This window comes from Nerophis ophidion, linkage group LG12, assembly GCF_033978795.1.
Source record: "Nerophis ophidion isolate RoL-2023_Sa linkage group LG12, RoL_Noph_v1.0, whole genome shotgun sequence".
Classification (NCBI taxonomy): Eukaryota; Metazoa; Chordata; class Actinopteri; order Syngnathiformes; family Syngnathidae; genus Nerophis; species Nerophis ophidion.
The window spans coordinates 30,895,741-30,917,697 of NC_084622.1; the positions used below are offsets into that span (position 1 = coordinate 30,895,741).

The 21,957-nt window shown below is 38.0% G+C and overlaps 1 protein-coding gene across 3 annotated transcripts in view; it reads left to right on the forward strand.

Moving 5' to 3' along the window:
- The first annotated feature begins 676 nt into the window (after positions 1-676).
- The window catches only part of zc3h18 (zinc finger CCCH-type containing 18), a 56,245-nt gene continuing 34,964 nt past the window's right edge, over positions 677-21,957 (forward strand). For 2 of the 3 annotated variants that reach the window (XM_061917353.1, XM_061917355.1), the window contains exons 1-9: positions 677-1,200; positions 2,359-3,306; positions 5,658-5,742; positions 12,472-12,620; positions 13,745-13,840; positions 15,699-15,841; positions 16,152-16,181; positions 17,345-17,459; positions 18,664-18,929. In XM_061917353.1, coding sequence (XP_061773337.1) covers positions 2,374-3,306; positions 5,658-5,742; positions 12,472-12,620; positions 13,745-13,840; positions 15,699-15,841; positions 16,152-16,181; positions 17,345-17,459; positions 18,664-18,929 — 1,817 coding nt within the window. In that variant the 5' untranslated portion in view covers positions 677-1,200; positions 2,359-2,373. The remainder of the gene's footprint in view (positions 1,201-2,358; positions 3,307-5,657; positions 5,743-12,471; positions 12,621-13,744; positions 13,841-15,698; positions 15,842-16,151; positions 16,182-17,344; positions 17,460-18,663; positions 18,930-21,957) is intronic. The other variant, XM_061917354.1, reaches the window with a different exon arrangement.

The window sequence follows — 21,957 nt, forward strand, 5'->3', positions numbered from 1 at the left end:
CATATTCAGTTCAATATGCTACAAAGACAATATATTTGATGTTCAAACTGATAAACATTTTTTTTGTGCAAATAATCATTAAATATATATATATATATATATATATATATATATATATATATATATATATATATATATATATATATATATATATATATATATATATATATATATATATATATATATATATATATATATATATATATGGGCTTCACGGTGGCAGAGGGGTTAGTGCGTCTGCCTCACAATACAAAGGTCCTGCAGTCCTGGGTTCAAATCCAGGCTCGGGATCTTTCTGTGTGGAGTTTGCATGTTCTCCCCGTGAATGCGTGGGTTCCCTCCGGGTACTCCGGCTGCCTCCCACCTCCAAAGACATGTACCTGGGGATAAGTTGATTGGCAACACTAAAAATTCGCCCTAGTGTGTCAATGTGAGTGTGAGTGTTGTCTGTCTATCTGTGTTGGCCCTGCGATGAGATGGCGACTTGTCCAGGGTGTACCCCGCCTTCCGCCCGATTGTAGCTGAGATAGGCGCCAGCGCCCCCTGCGACCTCGAAAGGGAATAAGCGGTAGAAAATGGATGGATGGATATATATATATATATATATATATATATGTATATTATATTTATGTGTGTGTGTGTGTTTTCTGGCGCGGTCTTTTTGCGTTTCCGCGGCGTGTCTTTATGACGTCACCTAACGGCCACCCTCGCTGTGCGGAGCGGGGTGTTTTATTTTCCCCCTCCATACCTGTTCATTTAAACCCGTTCATTAAGGAATTGTCGATTACAAACACAATTACAGTGCGGGAGGGCTGCTGTTATTGCAACAGTTGTCGTGTTTAACGAGTTCTGCTCGGCAAGGTGAATCGTAGCGAAAGGTTTGTTAGTAGTTAGCAGGGTGTTGCTAACGCAGTTAGCTCACCTTCGAAGCAGGAACTCATTGTTAGTATATTATGTTCGAAGCTACGCGTGTATCCTCCTTTTTCTTAAGTGGTTGTGGACGTAACTGCACACATTTAGGTTGAGCAGTTTATTCGATTATTTATTGTAGGTATTGGTCATCGATCGATGATTCGCCTGCTCACTTTGCTCCCTCGCGTTGTGGGCCTTGTTGCCGACTAGCACGACATGGCTATTAGCAGTCAATGACCCTGCAGGTGTTTACGTACTTTGGAGTTTCATCGAGTGCTATACATACAAGTAGGTATATTACCGTGCAAGTATACATATGTGTGACTGATGATTCCTTAAACCTGCACCTCAAACCCCGTGAGCTAATGTCCTAAAGCTAAGAGGAGGGTTTGCTTGCAGCGCCAAGCGCATCTTGCGTTCATATGTGCAGGCTTAAAAATCTAATTGGCAACGACTGGAACATTAATTCTTCCTCTTTGCCTAAATTATTCTCAAATAGACACTTTTTAAGTTAGCAAGTATGTGCCATACTCAATTTGAAGTTACTTGGTAAATCTGTATATCTGTCTATTACCTGACCGCTTCCACCTCTTTTTGTTTATAATGTATATTTTTTGTTCTATTTTATGCTGCAGCTGTTACATATACTGTAAAATTGTACATGGTAATTGTTATATGTTATATAAAAAATATAATATAATGTAGCACGGTGGTACAAGGGGTTAGTGCATGTGCCTCACAATACGAAGGTCCTGAGTTCAATCCTGGGCACAGGATCTTTCTGTGTGGCGTTTGCATGTTCTCCCCTGTGACTGCTTGGTTCTCTCCAGGTTCTCTGGCTTCCTCCCACCCCCCCAAAAAACATGCACCTGGGAATAGGTTGATTGGCAACACCAAATTGGCCCGAGTGTGAGTGTGAATGTTGTCTGTCTATTTGTGTTGGCCCTGCGATGAGGCGGCGAACTTGTCCAGAGTGTACGACGCCTTCTGCCCAAACTCAGCTGGGATAGGCTCCAGCGACCCCGAACGTGACAAGCGGTAGAAAGTGGATGGATGGTTAATATATCCGTATATATCATATACTGTATATATAATATGTAAATATTACATATATGGTATATTTTATATTGCTACTACGGTACATTTTTTGTGTACTTTATACCTGCATTTTCCTTTCCATCCTTTTCAACCAAGCTACTGTGTGGAAAAATCATTAGTTTGTCTAAGTCCAAAGCATCGTGCACTTGAAAATTAAACTTTTGACTTGTTTAGAGTTTTTGACTGTTAAATATTATTTACACGTACACGCTTGGTTGCATTTTTTTGTGTCGCTTTCCTGACGTTGCAAAACCTGTTTTGTAATCCTAATAAATAGGCATACCTGTAGATTTTTCAAAATGCACATACTGCTTGTTGATATTAACTTATATTTTTCTATGCTTCCAGTAAAATATTCTCAAAATGGACACCCCTGAAAGCCCCAACCAATCATCGCAGTCTCCCTTGGAGAAGGATCTGACTGACAGTGAGCTATTGGATTATCCTGATGAGGAAGAGGATAGGATGATCTCAGACAGTGAAATACTCTATGAAGAGAATGGAGAACTGGCAGAGGCGGATGAAGAAGACGATACAGTGGAGATCAGAGGAGAACGCCTGTCATTACAGGTGGTGCGAGGAGAAGATGATGAGGTTGTACCTGACTTTGTTTCTGAGCCAGAGGATGAAGAAGCTTTAGTGGAAACTCTCGAAACGGGACAAGAGAACGAACCCATTGTGCTTTTGGAAGGGGATGATGATAGACCACAGGGTGTTGATTTGGATGGAGAGGAGGCAGATCAAGTAGTTTACACGCCTCAGTCTCCAGTCTCAGAGCCAGAACAAGGCGGTAATGTTGTCACTAAGGAAGACTCCGGCGTATCTGGAGTATATGGAAATTACAGCCTTGTTTCAGGAGACACTGGTGCTCAGCTAGCTAAGGTGGATGATGAGGAAGAGGAGGAGGACGACGACGATGAACAAGTAAAAAGCATTGCAGAAGAGGATGACAATTTGAGTGCGCGAGTGGAGAGATCTGCTGTGGTGAGAGAGATAAGGGAAGACTCTGCGTCGGTTTCGCGAGAGCTGGATGAACATGAACTGGATTATGATGAAGAGGTACCAGAGGAGCCCAGCATTCCCACACATGAGGATGAAGAAGATGATGCAAAGGCATTAGACGAGGAGGATGGTGGAGACAAGATTGTAAAGAAGAAAGAGAAGAAACTTATTTTACCACCATCTCCCAAAGATGGGGATACTAAAAAGAGAGAAGACTCCAGATCACGCCGAGATTCATTCAGAGACAAGCGGAGAGAAGAGGATGATGGAGAAATTGATGAAGGCGAGATTGATGTAAGTATTCATTGTTTGATGTTTATTATATGCAAGTGCTCAACAACATAAGAAATTGTACGTCTGTTACAAATGTTTAATATGTATTTATAAAGAAAAACTGGAAATAGTGTCAAGTAGGCCTGCACGATTCTGCAAAAAATGGGTTTCGCAATAGAAAAAAAGTTGCACAATAAATAAAATTGGTGGATATATTTCAAAACTTCGAGTTGCAAAGTTACAGCATTGAAACCTGTAGAACTTGTAGATAATCTGTTTGTAAAGAACAGTGAACCAAAATCCCTCCTACAATTATTAGGTCTTTGCTATGAAGCAGTCCTTATCCCAAAAGCTTGGAGCCTAAACTCCACATTTGCAGTCTTACAAAGCAGTTCCCTTTTTATCAGGATATGTTGCCATGGGGCTAACCTGCTTTGGGGCAGGTAATAGTCAGGATAATAAAATGCATAGTCCATCAATCTAGAGCTAAATATACCAATTAATTTAGTAATTTATCAATTAGTTTTTCGATTGAGTATTTGGATAAAACACACTTTATAACATCGATGCATATTTAAGGGAAAATGTCTGCAATAATAAAAAAAAATTTAAATGAATGAAATAAAGTTTGCTGTTCACATTCATTACGTCACCTCTATTTAAAGTGGCCGTGCGGAAAGTAGCTCCGCATATTTAAAGTCTTAGGCTCTTAATGGAATCCCGATTTTATCCGTTTTATTAGTTACTCATTACGCCACTGCCTTCTAACTAGGAATGTAATAATTACAGTAATAATAATACCTGCCGTAAGACTTGAGGGTCAGTGTTACCATTTTAAATTCAAATTCTCAACATGAATACAGGCGGCATTATCTTTCCCCTGTTAAAAAAACACATAACCCAATCTGAATTTATGTACCGGTAAACACATTGTCGTCAGAGCCATTAAGTTAATAATATTTATTTCAAACCTGCGCAGTACAACTAAACACAGATTGTTTTTTTTTTTTACATTTTGGCAGAGATATTTTTGCAAGGCCTGAAAAGGGGTTAGATGAAGCAGATGCTTCTAATAGCCCCACCCCTCTCACTCATTTCACATTTAACATAAACAATATAAAACAAGAACAATACTCTATAAACAAAAACAAGAAAAACTCCTGTACACTAACAATACTATGAGACAAGACAAGACGAGACAAAACACACGAACCGCTAAACAGAGTACATCACTGCAACGCCCACCGGTGCAGTCTTATCAGTGCAGCATAACAAACACAAAACATGCAAAATAGTAGGTCTATTTATTGTAGTTATCTTTTAAAATTTTAAATATTTTAGTATGTGTTTGATCACATTCAACAATACTAACAGTGAAATGAAATGTCCTTATTGATACCATCTCTACCAATTACCAATTAGTTTTTCATAAAAATAACAGCACCACTAATTGAGGATCCCGTGGAAATCAGGGCGTGGATTGTAAGATTGCATTTTTCAACTGAAAGACTAAAACTAAGATTGTAAACGACACCATTAAACTAGTATTGTAGCACGTGTCAATATTGGTTTTCATCATTAATGTGGTTCTTTCATGAAATGTATGCTTTCATGCCTAATGTATTTAGCAGCTGCAAATGTTTCATTTTGGTTAGAAGTCAGGGTTTCCCCTTGATGTAGTTAAATGTGGCGCGCCACCCCTTGAAATGAAGGTTGTTGTTTTTTTACTTAAAAAACAAATTAAAGTAATATAATAATATATTGTAGCCCCCAGAAGAAATCACACAGTCCGATACTCTTTTGAACTTTTATTACCAATCTTATGAAAACAAACAACAGCACAATTCCAACAGGTTTTACCTCCTGTGCACACACTTTGGTCTCCGTGAGTCCGTCCTTCCCCAGACAAACAACACTTCATCATTCTCACCAATCACCTTTCAGGCACGGACGGTGTGTTTGCAAACATGAGAAAAACTAACATCAAATCCAAACATAAAACATTAACATTAGCTGGTTGTGTCAGTATGAGTTTGAGTTGATATATAGTCTATTATTTGTGCACTATTGACAAGTGATTTATCAAAAACTTGACCACCGAAAATAGACATTGATAACCGAAAACCGCGCTTCTGAAACCGGATGTAAACAAAAGGCATGCCATTGTCTGGAGCGTTGTCTGCGATATGGGCATGTTTTTATATATATAGGACAGTCATCTACAAAATGTGCAAATATTAAGAGGACAGTGGCGGCTTTCCAGGAGAGAAAGCAACCGCGCGAAGCAAGCGTGACGTCTTGTTCGCTACAGCTATCTTCTTTCGTCTGCTGTCCGTTCTGTGTAAAATATTATTTTTTGTATGCAAATGCAGGATGATGATTTGGAGGAGGGTGAGGTGAAAGATCCTACAGATAGGAAGATCAGACCACGTCCTATTTGCAGGTTCTTCATCAAAGGTAGGTGATGAGAAAACAAAATGTCTTTTTTTAAGTAATACCTAATTGTGATGACCAAGACTTACTGCAGAGTTTTCATGCATTCAATTAATTATTGATACATATTAGGGTTGTCATGATTTGTTTTAACGATTCGATTTAAATTATAATTTGATGTTGCTGATATGATTCAGCTACGATAATAGTGTATAAAAGGATTCAGTTAGTTGAAATTGATTCAGTAACTTTTTAGCCAAAAAAAAAAACGACCACTGTGACAGTGAAATAAATACTGGATACTGGACACTACAGGTGAAGTTTCCTATGTTGCTGTTAGTTGTTATAAGGAAATTAGGTATAAAAACTTTCAAGAAAAGTACAATAACCAGTAGTTCAACAGTAGATATGCGTACTTCTTTTACTGGTGTTTTTTGAAAATCAATACAATATTATTATCAAGAATGAAGTGCAACCAACATCTCTTTTGGTTGAATTAACAGTAGTTTTAACTGACAAACAGCTATGGTGGCCAAGAAAAGTCAGAACAAACGCAACAATAGAACAACGTTCAACTATAACAGGATTGCAAAAACCACAACAAATACAAACGCCACAATCCAACAACATAAAACAATCCAAAACACAACAATAATGACGCAATGTAAGTGACAGCGGACAAGTTTCAGCGACAGCGCGACTTCCTGAGGCAGAAAGTTGAAAACGGTGTAATAAACAAAGTTGAAAATAGGGCTAGACAATTAATCGAATGTTGATTTCGATTTCGATTATGGCTACTCATGAATAAAAAAATTATGATATTTGGAAAAAATTATTACTATGCCGCACAACGTTCATGCAAATTCCGGAGTTTATGACGGTGAAACAGATAAAGTGAATGAGTGAAAAAAGAGCACGTCTATCAGAAGTTTGGGATGTCACCACGGTTACTATTTTTATTTGATACAACGCTAGTATACCTTATTAGTAGGGGTGTAACGGTACACAAAAATTTCTGTTCGGTACATACCTCGGTTCAGAGGTCACAGTTCGGTTCATTTTCAGTACAGTAAGAAAACAACAAAATATAAATTTTTGGGTTATTTATTTAACAAATTTGCAAATTCTTCCACCAAAAATATTTTTCTTAGTGGAATATTTAATGTGAAGTAATCGGAACCTTGGATAGGTCAATAATTCATAATAACATTTATTTTGATTCAATATTATGTTTTGAGGAATGACAGTTTGAAAGAAAAAAAACAGCTTTGTTTCATTAGTCAACATTGCAACTTTTTCTAAATTATATTTAGTCTTTAAGCTTTTTTATTTCACTTTTGTTTATGTTTTTGTTTATTTTAACGGTATTTTTAGAATGTGCCGTGGGCCTTTAAAACATTAGCTGTGGGCCGCAATGGCGCACTTTTGACACCCCTGCTATAGATAATAAAAAATAAGATCTGATAAATCTATGGGTAAAAACCAGAGCCTGGCGACGCATGCGCGTTTATCATAACTCTCTCGCTCTCTCTGTCTCTGCCCCTCCCTCACGAATGCTGCTGCGTGCACAATTTTTTTGTTTTCAACCTCTTCTTAACCCGGAACATACATTGAAAATACACGCAACCCTAACTTAAAATACCGGATATTTGAGGCATTTAAGAAACTCTACCCGGACAGCCCTGCAAAGAGAACATGCCCAGTGAAAAGAGGAGGTATGGTCAGTCTATCGTAGCCTGCTGTGTTTTGTGCCTCGGTGTGTAATGCTTACACAACGTGCGGTACGCTACTTAATATGTCCGTGTGGAAACTCGTTCGGTTGGATTGTCTTCCAGCTCTGGATTTACATGTAATCCTAGCCCGGTCGCTGCTAGCATGTGTACTCCTTCGGTACACCTCCGAACCGAAACCCCCGTACCGAAACGGTTCAATACAAATACACGTACCGTTACACCCCTACTAATTAGTATCAGTGAACTCAATAGAAGAAGTAATACATATGGTTTTCGGGTTCACACAACTGCAGAGTCACATAATTGGCCAATAAGGCAGAATCTGCTGATAAACGCTAAATAATATCCAGGAAATTGACATTAATGTAAGTAAAACGTTGTCAATGTGGGGAGAAGTCATTTATTTGAGAAATTGAGTCCTGCAACGCCCCCTTATCCCTGACATTTAAATGCCGGCTGTCCGTAACAAAACAATGTTGAGATGGCCACTGGAAACAGCCACTAAAATACGAAGGTAAAACTAGCAGAGACAATCCATACACCCAAAACACAGCTCATCTGCTTGCCTTGTTGTAACGTCATTGCGGATGTTACATTAATCTACAAACAATGGTCGCAACTGGAGAGGCTTGCTGTTTTTTATTTTTTATTACATCAATAAATGTGAGGATTTTTGCATTTATTTGTATTTAATTTTGCTATTATCTAAATGTATTATTATTGCTGTTGCTAATATTTTACTTGTTGTGGTTTATTTGTTACTAATTTATATCAAGGTGTTAAAGTTGAGTTTTGGTGGTGCAATAAATACTCATGGGTTCAAATTAATGAATAATTGTCTAATTGTGATTACAATATCAAATCAAAAAATCGTGATCATATTTTTGCCATAGTTGGAAAAGTACCATATTTTTCGCACTATAATACACATTGCAGATAAACCGGTTTATTCAGGTCTATTTTAAAACACAGGCACATAAGGCGCATTTAAGAGGTTTTATTATGATTTTTTTTCTACATTTAAAGCACTTCATTGTGGTTTACATAACATGCAATGGTGGTTCTTTGGTCAGCATTTCGCGTTGATTTTGTTTTACAGACTGTGATGTTTTCTGAACATCTTTACAGGATGAGCCCTTGGTCACAACAAAGACTTGGTTGAGCAAATAAACTAACGTCAATTTCAGCCCTAGTGATACATATCATAATTGTGGGTCCAATCCACCATATATTTGCTGTTGATTTTCATAGCAGAAAATAAAAGCTTAGTTGTTGTTGCTCAACAAACCAAGTGTTTCATTCATCACAGTCATGGATGACCAAACATTGCTGAACAACATTGACACCTCTAGCTTAATGAGACAAAATATAAACTTCACACTAGGGCTGGGCGATATATCGATATAAACGATATAGAAAATAACTATATTGTAATATTCGAGTATATGTTCTCAAGCAGTTGCTTTTAGCTGCGGGCATTACACTACAGGCTCTTCTCACTCCTTCTCACAGAGATGTAAAACAAGCGCGCCTTCTTACATATGTCACATACTGTCACGCGTGCAGCGTCATACGCTCTCGTGGCTAACGTTACCTGAGGCAGGTCGTGCAAGCACAGCAAGTGACATTACGAGAGAGAAGGTGCGAAACTGATCACAAATGGAGGAATAACAATTATTGCCCAAAAAAACAGCAGGGGGTCCATCATCTGGCGGTGGTTTGGCTTCAAGCGGCAAGATATTTGGCAGACAACAGCAGTATGCAAAGTATGCAGCAGAAGTGTTGCTAAAAAAAAGGTAGCAGCACTACTAATTTGTTCTTAAATTTAAAAAGTCACCCGCGAGAGAATGAAGAGTATTCAATAAATACAGTTTTGGTGAATTGACTTAGTTGTGATCCCTCTCTGCATGAAAGTTTAAAAGTAGCATATATTAATGCAGTATGAAAAAGAATGTTTTAATGTAGACACATAGAATCATCATACTGCTGTGATTATATGCATCAAGTGTTCATTCAAGGCCGAGGCAAAACATCGTAATATATATCATATATCGCGATATGGCATAAAAATACAGCGATATTAATAAAAGCCAATATCGCCCAGCCCTACTTCACACCATTAAAAGAACTGCAAACATGAATTGTAGAGGAGACAGTTTTTGTAGCAGGAAATGAACTACACAACAACTTATCTTTTTTCTCATTAGCCTCACGCTCACAGCTGCACGGCATTTGTTATGGCAATCTAATACGGTACTTACCTATGTACAAAGAAGTCCAACATTGTATTTCATGGACTAATGCTTAATTAGTGGACCGCCGATGTAAAGACATGATGTGCCTTCAAGCTTTTCTTCTTGTGCCTTCAAGCTTTTCTTCTTGTGTCAATGAAGTTTGGTTGAGGCGAGCAATATTGTCAACTTTGGCAATGGTTCGTAATATTTTCGAGGGTAATTATATTATAGGAGTTCACACATGCACACATTGCAACGCTTTTTTTCGCCACACAGCAGAACATTGATTGTAACGTAACAACAATCATTTGTGCAAAATTAACACTTCAGTTTGTATTGATTAAAGCAAGCTTTAACAAACTGAACATCACATAACTTTAACAACCCACTCTCACATCAGACCCTCACGACAATGCAATATGGAGTATAAACAATAAACCGCTGAACGTTCACATTCTCTTAACATTCGACTCTTATCTTATTTACTTTCCTGACTACCTCCTTAAAATGTTGTAATCAATCAGAAATATTAAACAGATAAAATGACACCAAACATGGGGAAGTGTGATGTGTTTGCATAACACCTATCATGCACTGTAGTATGTGTAATTTTAAATTGTATTTAGTGCTTTAATGTGTTTTATAAAGTCCACAAAGTTCAATGAATGGGGGAGGTTCGACCATGTGTTGACTTTATTTGTTGGTTGTAGTCAATTTATTACCTCAGTGGTAAAGTTGTTAGGATTGGATCAGATAAATTAATGCTGTGCTCAAGTCCCTTTTCAAATAATACACATTGTAATTGACCATCGATTCTTTCATCCACCACAAGAGGGCAGCAAGATCATCCATCCATCCATCCTTTTTCTACCGCTTGTCCCTTTCGGGCTCACAGGGTGGCTAGAGCCTATCCCAGCTGCACTCGGTACACCTTGGACAAGTCTCAACCTCATCCCAGGGCCAACATAGATAGACAGATAATCATTCACACTCACTTTCACACACTAGGGCCAATTTACAACTCCCACTGCCTGAAGAAGGCAGCCAACATACTCAACGACACATCCCACCCCAGCAACAGCCACTTCGAACGGCTGTCTTCCGGCAGACGTTTCACAACCACGCGAACCCGCACAAATAGACTCAAGAACAGTTTCTACCCCCGGGCCATAACTGCACTAAACCTAGCTGGAATGTAAAAAAATAAAATGAAAAATAAATCACGATCCGGGACTGTGCAATCAGTGGTTACATGCCAACTGGACAATATTTACCATATTTATTTACATATTTAATCCACAATAAAAGCCTGCACAGCATAGAAGGTAGGAAATACTGACTCCTACCCCCTCAGCACACTGGGAATCAGCATTACTCCTCTAGTCAGTTTTACCAGTCACTTTATCATTTTTATTGTCTCGTTTTTTACATTGCCTCTTAGAGTGGTCTTAGGCCATATTGTATATTGCATATTGTGTATATTGTGTTGTTTCTGTATATTGTGTGGTTTCTTCTTTTTTTTAAATGCAAAGCACCTCAGGGAAGCAACCTAAATTTTGTTGGACCTGTACCTGTACATGCACAATGACAATAAAGATCATTCATTCACCAATCCGTACCCGAAGAGAATCCAAGAATTCCCGTAGAGAACATGTAACCTCCACACAGAAAGACCCCAAGCCCGGGAATCGAACCCAAAACCTTCCTGCTGTTAGGCACATGCATTATCCACTATTTCCACAGTGCTGCAGAAAGATCACTTTGGTTCCTTCGAAAATATCTCCTGTTATTTTTTGGTGCTAAATTAACCAAAACATTCGCGACACGTAAAACATGTCAAAATAAAAAATTATGTTAAAATAACAACTGAAAGCCTTGTCCAGCTGATTACTGACATGTACTTTTTATGTTTAGCTAAATTATCGGCCTCCTTGTCTACCATAGATCGGTATTCGCACTGGAAAAAACTTTATTGGTCAATCTGTACTGCAATCAAGTGGCCTAAAACATTTTTCAAAAATGTTGCTGAATGACTTCCTGACAATGAAATTGCTTTTGTGCCTTTTTATAAGCTAGTTTATTAATTTAATTACGCAAATAAAATATTAAAAGATACATTTAAACATTATGATTAAAATCGCTAAACACCCAGACCTCATTATGTTGAAAGCAGCTGTCAGAGTTTATCAAGCATTTAATGTATCATATCTAAATTGCCAAAATACCTGTGGCAGTTAGGGGCGTGGTCACCATGACATCATTGTATAACATGCATAATTTAATATGATGTATATAATTTTCTGCAACAAGGCTAAAAAATGTATGCATTTAAAAACAAATCTGTGTTATGAATTAGTATTAACATATGTGTTAAAATTATTTTGTTTTGCTCTATTTTCAATTGTTGCTGCCTTTTATACAATGTTTTTTTGAGAATTTTTCAGGTGTCGACTCCTCTGAATCAAATCTTCAACTAGCAGTCCATAATAGACAGTTCTTACAAACCTATATATTTATCATGACAATATTAGGTTATTGACATAAGGGTTTTTGTAATTTAAACTTTTTACCCTTGGGAACATTATAAATTATATGCAATTACTTTTTTATGCCTGGTAACTTTCTATCTCTGAGACAAAGTTAGAAATGTGTGAAACTTTAAAGTACATTGATAAGAAATTGTAAATACAGTAACAGTCACATTTCAAGTCAGTCAATATCAATAACCAAACATGTCAATTAAATTGTATTAAATAGTAAATCATGTATCTGTTTTGTTTTTCCAGGAAATTGTACTTGGGGTATGAACTGTCGGTTTATCCACCCGGGGGTTAATGACAAAGGGAACTATTCCCTCATCAGTAAGCCAGACCTTTTTTCACCTAATGGAGCTCAACCTGGAGGACCCCTCCCACTTCTACCCAACAACCCCTGGGTATGTTATTCTATCATTAAATTGTGTGTTTAGTACTGGTAAAACAAAATGTCCAAAAGGAACATCAGTCAGTGTTTTCTTATGTACTGTTATCAGAGCTGCCAACTCCCAGTTTCTTTTTGAGACTCAGAAATGTCCCTTTTCTACCAACATCCTGGCCTAAGTTAAGAAAATCTTTTGTATTCAGAAGTCAATTCAGGGCCAATATCACATTCTGCACAGAAGGAGTAAAAGCTGATAGATTCTATGTATAATAAATATATAATAAACATAGCAAAAGCCAGAAGCAAAAAAAAGGGGATCCAGAGCTTTTTCACAGGTTAATGTTCAATTTTTTTCCTGACATTTAAAATGTTTTCATTTTATCACCTTTTCAAATATGTAAGCTGATATGTCAAGTTGTTGTTTTTTTTCAAACTCGCAATATTAACCTTCTGTGTTTATACTTAGCGTATATGAAAATTAAATTATAAAACTCATGGGCCATCAAATGAGTTTATAAATAACACTGCAATGCAAGTGTGTATTAATATTAAAAAAAAACTGTTATAAATTTAAATGATTGTGTGCTGTCCAAAATTTAACTGCATTCATTTTCAGTACAAACACTATTAAGTTTAGCTGGTGAAATCTAATTTAAGAGTGTTAACTTTTCAGTTCTACTACTACAATTTAAACTTTTGCTATTAATCCACTTACTTTTCATTTTAAAAATTGGTGCACGTAATTGGTATCAAATTGTCTACAAACCAGGAGCTCGGCCCCCTTGTACTCTTGCTACAAATACTCACCCTTAAAAAAATCTATTGAATTGCAAACACCAAATGTTGGCAGCTTCGTTGTTAAGTAATATACAATAATCCACTTACTTTTAATTTAAAAAATTGGTGCACGTAATTGGTATCAAATTGTCTACAAACCAGGCGCTCGGCCACCTTGAACCCTTGCTACAAATTCTCGCCCTTAAAAAAATCTATTGAATTGCAAACCCAAATGTTGGCAGCTTCGTTGTTAAGTAATATACAATAATCATCCATATTATCGTATGCTATACGCTGCATATTGTTGTGTAAAAATAAACAAAAAAACATCTGACAACTAAAATTGATCTTTGCATCTGTCAGGCTGCACCTACTGTAGAGGAGCTTCCTCCACCTCCACCTCCTGTCGATCCTCCTGTGGAAAGTGCGTGGGAGAGAGGCCTCAGGCACGCAAAAGAGGTATTTAATGAAACCGTGTAAAAAAAATTGTGGGCGAGCTGTCACTTGACATGCATTTTTTAAACAAACTTCATATATTTGTTATGCCCGACCTATCCACCCACTATCCTTTGTCTTCCGCTTATCCAGTCGGAATTCCCTGTCTCTGGTCACCTCCTCCAGGTCCACGAGATAGAGCTGCTGTAACACATAATCCCTTTAGCTTGTCCTAGGTCTACTACAAGGCTACCTGGTTCATTATGCTTGGAACATGTCAACCTGGAGGCACCCTGAGGCATTTTATCTAGATGCTCAAGCCATTACAACTGAATCCTCTAGGCGTAAAAGCTACACTCTAAGCCTCTCCTGAATGACCAAGGGGTTAATCTCTGGAGCTTCCGTGTAGTCATTAGGAGACCCCGTCTCCATCTTATTTTGTTATAGCACTTTGTCGAGTTTGAGCAACATGCCATTCTCTGATGCAATTCTACAGGTGGTGTTTTGCGTAAGGTCAACTCCTTGAGCAATCTCAACTTTTATCGACCATTTAGCTTGTTAGCGTCCTTCATTGATCAAAAAATGGCAGCAATGTTATTGGAGTTCGAACTAATTGATGTTGCAATTTTCACTTTGTTCTAAATGTTTATCCAAAATTGCAGAGTTAGAATGTAAATAAGACACAATAACTCTGGAAATTATATACCAAAAGCCAAGTAAACATAGTCTTTGTAGTTGCAATCCTGGGCTAAATTATTTTGCAGGACGGTTTGGAGAGAGAGGAGCAAACCGGTGATGGGAATGCTGGCAGGTTGGCACAGAAGCGTAAACAAAGCTTTATACTCAACCAGATTCCAGCCGCCCTGCAGATGAAACACATTTCGGCCACTTGTATAATTTTAGTCACTACCCAAATTTTGTGACTATAAGTGAGGGTAAGTGCATGCTGTAGAAGGGTACGGCGTGGCGAAGTTGGGAGAGTGGCCGTGCCAGCAATCTGAGGGTTACTGGTTCAATCCCCACCTTCTACCATCCTAGTCACGTCCGTTGTGTCCTTGAGCAAGACGCTTCACCCTTGCTCCTGATGGGTCTTGGTTAACGCCTTGCATGGCAGTTCCCGCAACAACCATTTATTGACTGGGAACTTAGTCGCATTTAAATAGCTAAATTTGAAACTGAAATGTTGTCTGTCGTGTTGAATGTGTTGCTTATTTTTATAGTTGGCTATTTCTATTAGTTCAGATTTCATTAAAAGCTTATCTTTCGGTCCCCTGGGGTGGGGGGCTGCCCACATATGTGGTCCTCTCCAAGGTTTCTCATAATCATTGTCACTGTCACCGACGTCCCACTGGGTGTGAGTTTTTCCTTGCCCTTATGTGGGCTCTGTACGGAGGATGTTGTTGTGGTTTGTGCTGCCCTTTGAGACACTTGTGATTTAGGGCTATATAAATAAATATTGATTGATTGTTGGATGGATTATCAAACATATAATTTAATAGCTTCCTGTTGTTGACCTCCAAGTGCCCACATCCCCAAAGCACTCTGCCACATATACAAAGGGACGTACTTGTGCCGCAATTTGTCTTATTTGATTGTAATGTTTGAATGTGTGCTAATTGGTGTAGTTTTCAACACTGGTCTGTGTAGCATTTACACTTGAACACAAATGAAGTTAACCTCACCAGAGTTCACTTGTCTGGTTTTGCTTGTTTTGTGTTTGGTTACTCGGTTTCACACTTAACCAAATGTCAAAGTTTGTTTTAAAAAAAAAAAAACAAGTGTGAACACAGGCAACAGTGTACAGGCAAAATAAATTTTGACTTGACTGCTTGCCTTTGATTAAGATTTGGTAATACTGTTTTTTTTTTTGTGTTCCCGGTAGATGTTGAAGAAGGCCACCATCCGTAAGGAGCAAGAGCCAGACTTCGAAGAAAAACGTTTTAATGTGACTATTGGAGAGGATGAGAGGGAATTCGACAAGGAAAATGATTTCTTCAGGGAACGCAGCTATCGCATTATCAGAGAGTATGACTTAACCGCAATTGTTTCATTTCTAATCAGGATGCGTTGGTCTTTCACATGTAACAATTGTGCATGTTGAAAGGCACAAGTTGAATGTTAGTATCACCAAGGTTCTATCTTGGCTAATGTGATCGTGTTACATTTATAAATATTTTTTAAGTATTTTTGGTGAGATGAGACACCAAGATATTTAACCAAAATTAGCTAATACATTGTTTCACTGAAGTATAATGTTTTAGCCTTTGTCACTTAAGCAAATATACTTTTTTTAATGAAAACACTTTCTTATTTAATATTTGAATTGTTCTTTCAGTGAAACTGACTTGAGAGAGCCAATGTATGGGTAAGTATTGACTCTTTTCAACTCTGTGGACAGCTTAATGTATCAATTTAGTGTAGTAAGAGTTAGGGCTTTACAAGTAATCCATTTTAAATCGTAATCCGATTCACTATTTATAACAATGTTGTTTTTTATTAAAAATGCATCTTTATTATTAATTTCACAATGTTTAAAAAAATGCATTGTTAAATTGATGTTCACCTCATGCGTTGCACCTCCAAGCTATGCTCCTCCTTGTGATAGTGCGCTAAACTCCAGTCTTCACAGACGAATGGCAATTCACACACACGCACATTTGTCAGTGTTTTGTTTTTAACCATTGATTTGTGGCTACAAATAAACTCACAAATGCAGATTTGGCGCATCCAGGTTTTCCCTTGTTTTTAAACGAATTGTAATGAATGTGTGGTGGATGTATCGAAAGTCCGCTTCACAACAGCTAATACAAACTTGTTTTGCCAGAGAATAAAATGCAGGAGGATGCTTCTCTGGTGCCAATTTTGCAACTGACGCTATATTTAGCATATGCTTTAACTGGAACAAGAGTGTCTTTGAGCCATGCAATTATTCAATATTCAAATACAAACAGTAATAATAGGCAAAGCGAAAAGCCTCCCCCACAGCGAGCATACAATTGCATGCATAATGTTATATTTGTTTGTTTCAAAAACATAGAAACAACAGCTTACAGTAGCAAATGAACTCTTTATTTACAACTCTGCGGGATACTTTTGTTCATTTCTCTGCTAGTATCTCTTTACTTTCTGGCTCCGCTCTACCGCTATGACTTTTGGGTAATGTTGTTATTCTACAAATACCAACACACAGAAAACCTCCAGAAGAACCTTCATTTTCATAAGTGCTAAGAACTACAAGAGTACTGTAGATAATGGCAGGTTCTACACTATTAAAACATTTCATTACATTCATTGATTGGTCGGCAATAAGTTATTACTTCAACGCCTTCCTTTTTTTTACACCGGAAGTGAAGTTAAGTTAATGTGTTTACATGTAAAAGTTATGTTGTGAATGAACTATCAGTAAAATACATGGAGAAGGGGCAGAATTAGATATAAGATTTGCTTGAGGAACCTACAAATTTAAGTCTGAAGTAAATGTTTTTGTTGTGTGTCTTGATGTTTTTTCTAAATTTGTCTTCTCTGCAGTGATGCATATGCTGAGCCCTACTATGATTATGAAATGGAGGCCCTATGGCGAGGTGGACAGTATGAAAACTTCAGAGTGCAGTATACAGAAGCGCCTCTTCCTTACCACTATAGTGTAAGTATCATCCATTGGCCATTAGTAGAATTGTAAAAGAAAAACATGTACTTGGATAGTGCAGATGGGGCTGGTGGTATGGCTTACAGCTCTCTTGGAGCTCAGAGCTTAAACATTTGTCAACATAGACACTGCATTAAGTGGGTTTGTAGAAGCAGACCCACCCTATTAACTAATGCAAAAATGCGAGAAAATTAAAGTGCCTTTTTGTCTTTGTATATTATGCAAGGAAATTGACCTCACTTCATAAATAGTTTATTTAACAATGTGATTTATTTGAATGTCTTTTACTCAATCAGTTACCTACATGCACACACAAATATACTTAGGATACAAAATTTGCATTAATATGAAGTTCAACTCGCTGTAGTCTTGAGTATTATATAGTATATACCAAGTTCTCTTACTCTGTGACAACACAATAGAAACTTACTACTGGATAAAATTGATTATTTAACCAAGTTCGAGTTGTGATCATCAATGTAAAGATCTAAATAAATATAAAATTGATATTATGGATTGTGTTTTGTAACTGAGATTCTTGTAGGATCACCACTAAAGAAAAGACTACAGCAGTACTTTTGAAGTTCTTTTTTTTTACAACTTCATCTCCCTGCAAGCAGCAATGTTGTCAAGGGCGCCCAAAAAAACAAGCGCACTTTTCTGGCTTTCACGATAAAATTGCTGTGCGTTACATCCTGTCTGACCGCTCTGATAAAAAACGAGTCTTAAAACAATAACTTGCATGTTTACTCTTATTATTTTGCCCTTGAAGAAACCTAAATGCAGTTTGTAGTGATAGAATGTAGCAATAGAATTACACTTTGACTTTCAACATTTTCACGTGAAAATCCTTTTCTATTTAAAAATTGGACTTTTGAGACTTTTAAGAAAGTTTAAACTGTCTGATGTAGTTGATGGTGAAAACAACGTACATTAGAAAATATGTTGTAAAAGATTTGAGACATTTTCAATATTTAAGTGTAGATCGAATCGTGATTCATCAATTTAGAACATTATAAATCAAACTTTTAATCAATTTGAAAAATATGCTATGATACTCAGGCTTTCATAGATGCCCAACCATCTTTTAAAAAATAAATCAGTAAGAAGTAGTAGTAATATGTATGTTTTGCTTGAATAGTACACTATTTGGTTGGTGGTTAATCATTGTTGTTGTTTATCAATTTGGTTACTATTACAGGAGCGTGAACGGGAAAGGGACCCTCGAGAGCGTCACAGAGATAGAGAGCGAGAGAGAGATCACCGTGAGAGGGAGCGCCGACAGAGGGAACGAGAGCGGGAGAGAGAGCGGGAGAAGGAGCGATTAAGGCGAAAAGAGGAGTGGGAGAGAGACCGGATAAAGCGAGATGACAAGGAGAGACCAAAGATGCGTCCGCCTCGAGACATCCGAGAGAAGAAAGATGAAAACAAACTCAAACCACAGTCACCTTTAATTCTGCCTCCCAAGTAAGTAACATTTCTGTTCGATCAATGTCTCATCTTCATAATGAAGGAAGCAGCTACAACATCATATAGCTGTAGAGTTGGGTACTTTAGTAGTTTGGTTAGTGCCTACTTTTATAGGCACTAACCAAATTCTATCAGTACTCCAGAGTATCGATTTATGTCAAGTCAATGTACATTGAACGTACAGGCCATGCTGTCTTAGCACACAGTGACATGGAGGTGTTTTCATGGTGGTCTCTGGGACTGCTGAACAGGGTAGGAGGCCACATCGCTCGCCAAATATAACAAATAAAAATAATGGCAGCGGCGGCGGCGATGACCAAGAAGAACGCGCAGTTGGAATATAATTATAACACTCTATGTACATATTTATATACATATTTATATAATATTTACATATTTATATAATATGTAACTACAAGCTCCATTCACAGAAAGAGTCCCATTGCTTTTATGAGCGGTCGAGCGAGTCAAAAGCCCGGGGGGGGGATTTTTTTTTTTTTTAAATAAATGAATGTGTGGGAAACCCTGGCTGTTGCTCTATCACTGAGGGGGAGAGCTAGAGATACAGCTTTGGAAATACCTGCGGATGATTTGAACAAAGATGATTGGATGGAGACCCTTGTAAAGGCATTGGATAATGTATTCTTAAAATAAGAAAAGGGCAGAGCTTACACGGACTTTGACAATATTCGGAGAGAAAACTAAGTTTCCATGGCGGATTACATCGTTCAGTTCGAGCAGAGGTACAACAAAATGCGCAAATTTGACATGGTTCTTCCCGACGCTGTTTTGGCATTCAAGTTGTTGGATACAGCCAGTCTTGATGTTAAAGATAAACAGCTTGCGCTTACAGCTTGTTCAACACTTACATTTGCAAGCATGAAGTCAGCTCTAAAAAGGATTTTTGGTGACAATATGAAGCCGCCCACATGCAGCGGGGGAATTAATGTGCGTAAAGATGTTGCTTTCTATGTGGATCAAAGAAAAAGACGGAAGGAAATTTTGTTCCCAACCCGACCAAAAGAGGGTGCCATTGACTTCCTCAAAGCCACTAGATAGGTACGGTAGGAGGTGAAAGTGTGTAATTTGCCAGAGTACATTTCACTGGGCTAAGGACTGCCCAAATAAGGCTGAACATGTAAAAATGACAGAGGAAAATGAAGAGACAGAAGCACTTGAAGAGTGCAATGTTATATTGTTTACTAAAGAGTCAGTATCTGATGCTGAAATATTCGTGGTAGAAGCCCTAGGTTCAGCTGTAATTGACACTCCATGCACCAGAACAGTCTGTGGTGAAAAATGGCTGGACAATTACATTCATACACTGAAAGAGAGTGACAAGAAAAAAATTGAAAATACACAAACTAGAAGAGCTTTTAAGTTTGGTGATGGACAAGTTGTTCATTCCATAAAAAAAGTGAAAGTCCCATCTAAAATAGGCCAAACCAGGTGCTACATAGAGACTGAGGTGGTCTCCGTGAACATTCCTTTACTACTAAGTAAAACATCACTTAAGAGGGCAAAAGCAGTGCTTGACATTGAGAATGATAAAGCCACAATGTTTCAGCAACCAGTGCCTCTTGAGATTACATCCTCAGGACACTACTGTGTAAGCATAGTGGACAGAGATTGCACAGCCACCCATGAGAATGAACCCCAAACTGATGAAGTTCCGGCCATAAGAGATGGCATGAGTAAATGGGTAGGACAGCACATTTCAGCATTACATGAAGCAAGGACAGCATTTACTGAGGCAGAGTGCTCTGAGAGAATTGCTAGGTCGAGCGGGAAAGGCAACTGGAAAACAGAAGGACTGGTACAATCTGGAGTACACAGAGCCAGTTAGCCTCACTGGCACAAAAAGGTCTGCTGACCTTTCACAGGTTGACACACTGCAGATTCAGTCATTGGACAGGGTGGAACAGCCATCTGATCACGAGAATGTACTTGTTACAAAGGATGTGTCGTTTGAATCAGCTAAACTTACTGAAATCAGTAACTGGGAGAAACACGGTGTGTTTGATGAAGTAAAAAACATGGGACAAAAATTAATTTCCACAAGGTGGGTGTGCATACTCAGACACACCAGATGGCATAGTTCCAAAAGCAAGGCTCATGGCGAGAGGTTTTGAAGAGCTAAACACAAAAGATCTCCCAAAAGACTCACCAACATGTGCCTCAGAGTCTCTTAGACTACTCATGTCTGTGATAAGTCAAAACCGATGGACACCCCACTCTATGGACATTAAGTCAGCATTCCTTCAAGGAAATTAGTTATCCCGAAACATCTATGTTCGTCCACCACCTGAAGCTAAGAGTGAGGGAACTCTATGGAAGCTAAACAGATGTGTTTATGGACTAAATGATGCATCACTATATTGGTACAATGTTGCAAACTGGAGGAAATATGTCACAAGTTGACCCTGCTATATTTTATTGGTTTGATAAAAATTGTATTATGTCTGGGGTGCTTGCTTGCAATGTCGATGATTTCATCTGGGGCGGTTCACAGATTTTTGCAACAGTAATCCCTCACCTGCAATCTGTCTTTCAAGTGGGCAGAGAAGAACATGACAGTTTTTGCTATGTTGGCATGGAGTATGTCACTGCAAATGGAGTGATATGTATGCATCAGGACAATTACATACATAATCTCCAGCCAATTCAAATAGACATCTCCAGAGCCATGAGACAGGATGCTCTTTTGACTGAAAGTGAAATTGATGACTTGAGATCAGGTCAACTTCTGTGGGTTGCCAGACAAAGTAGACCGGATATTATGTTTGATACATGTGTCCTTGCAGCTAACATAAAACATGCTACTGTGCAGACTTTACATCAGTGGTCCCCAACCACCGGGCCGCAGAATAATTTTTTATTAATTTTTTTTTTTTTTTTAATTATATATTTTTTTTATATGTTTTTATTAAATCAACATAAAGAACACAATATACACTTACAATTAGTGCACCAACCGCAAAAACCTCCCTTTTTCATGACAGAGCATGTCTCACCAATAGTGTGT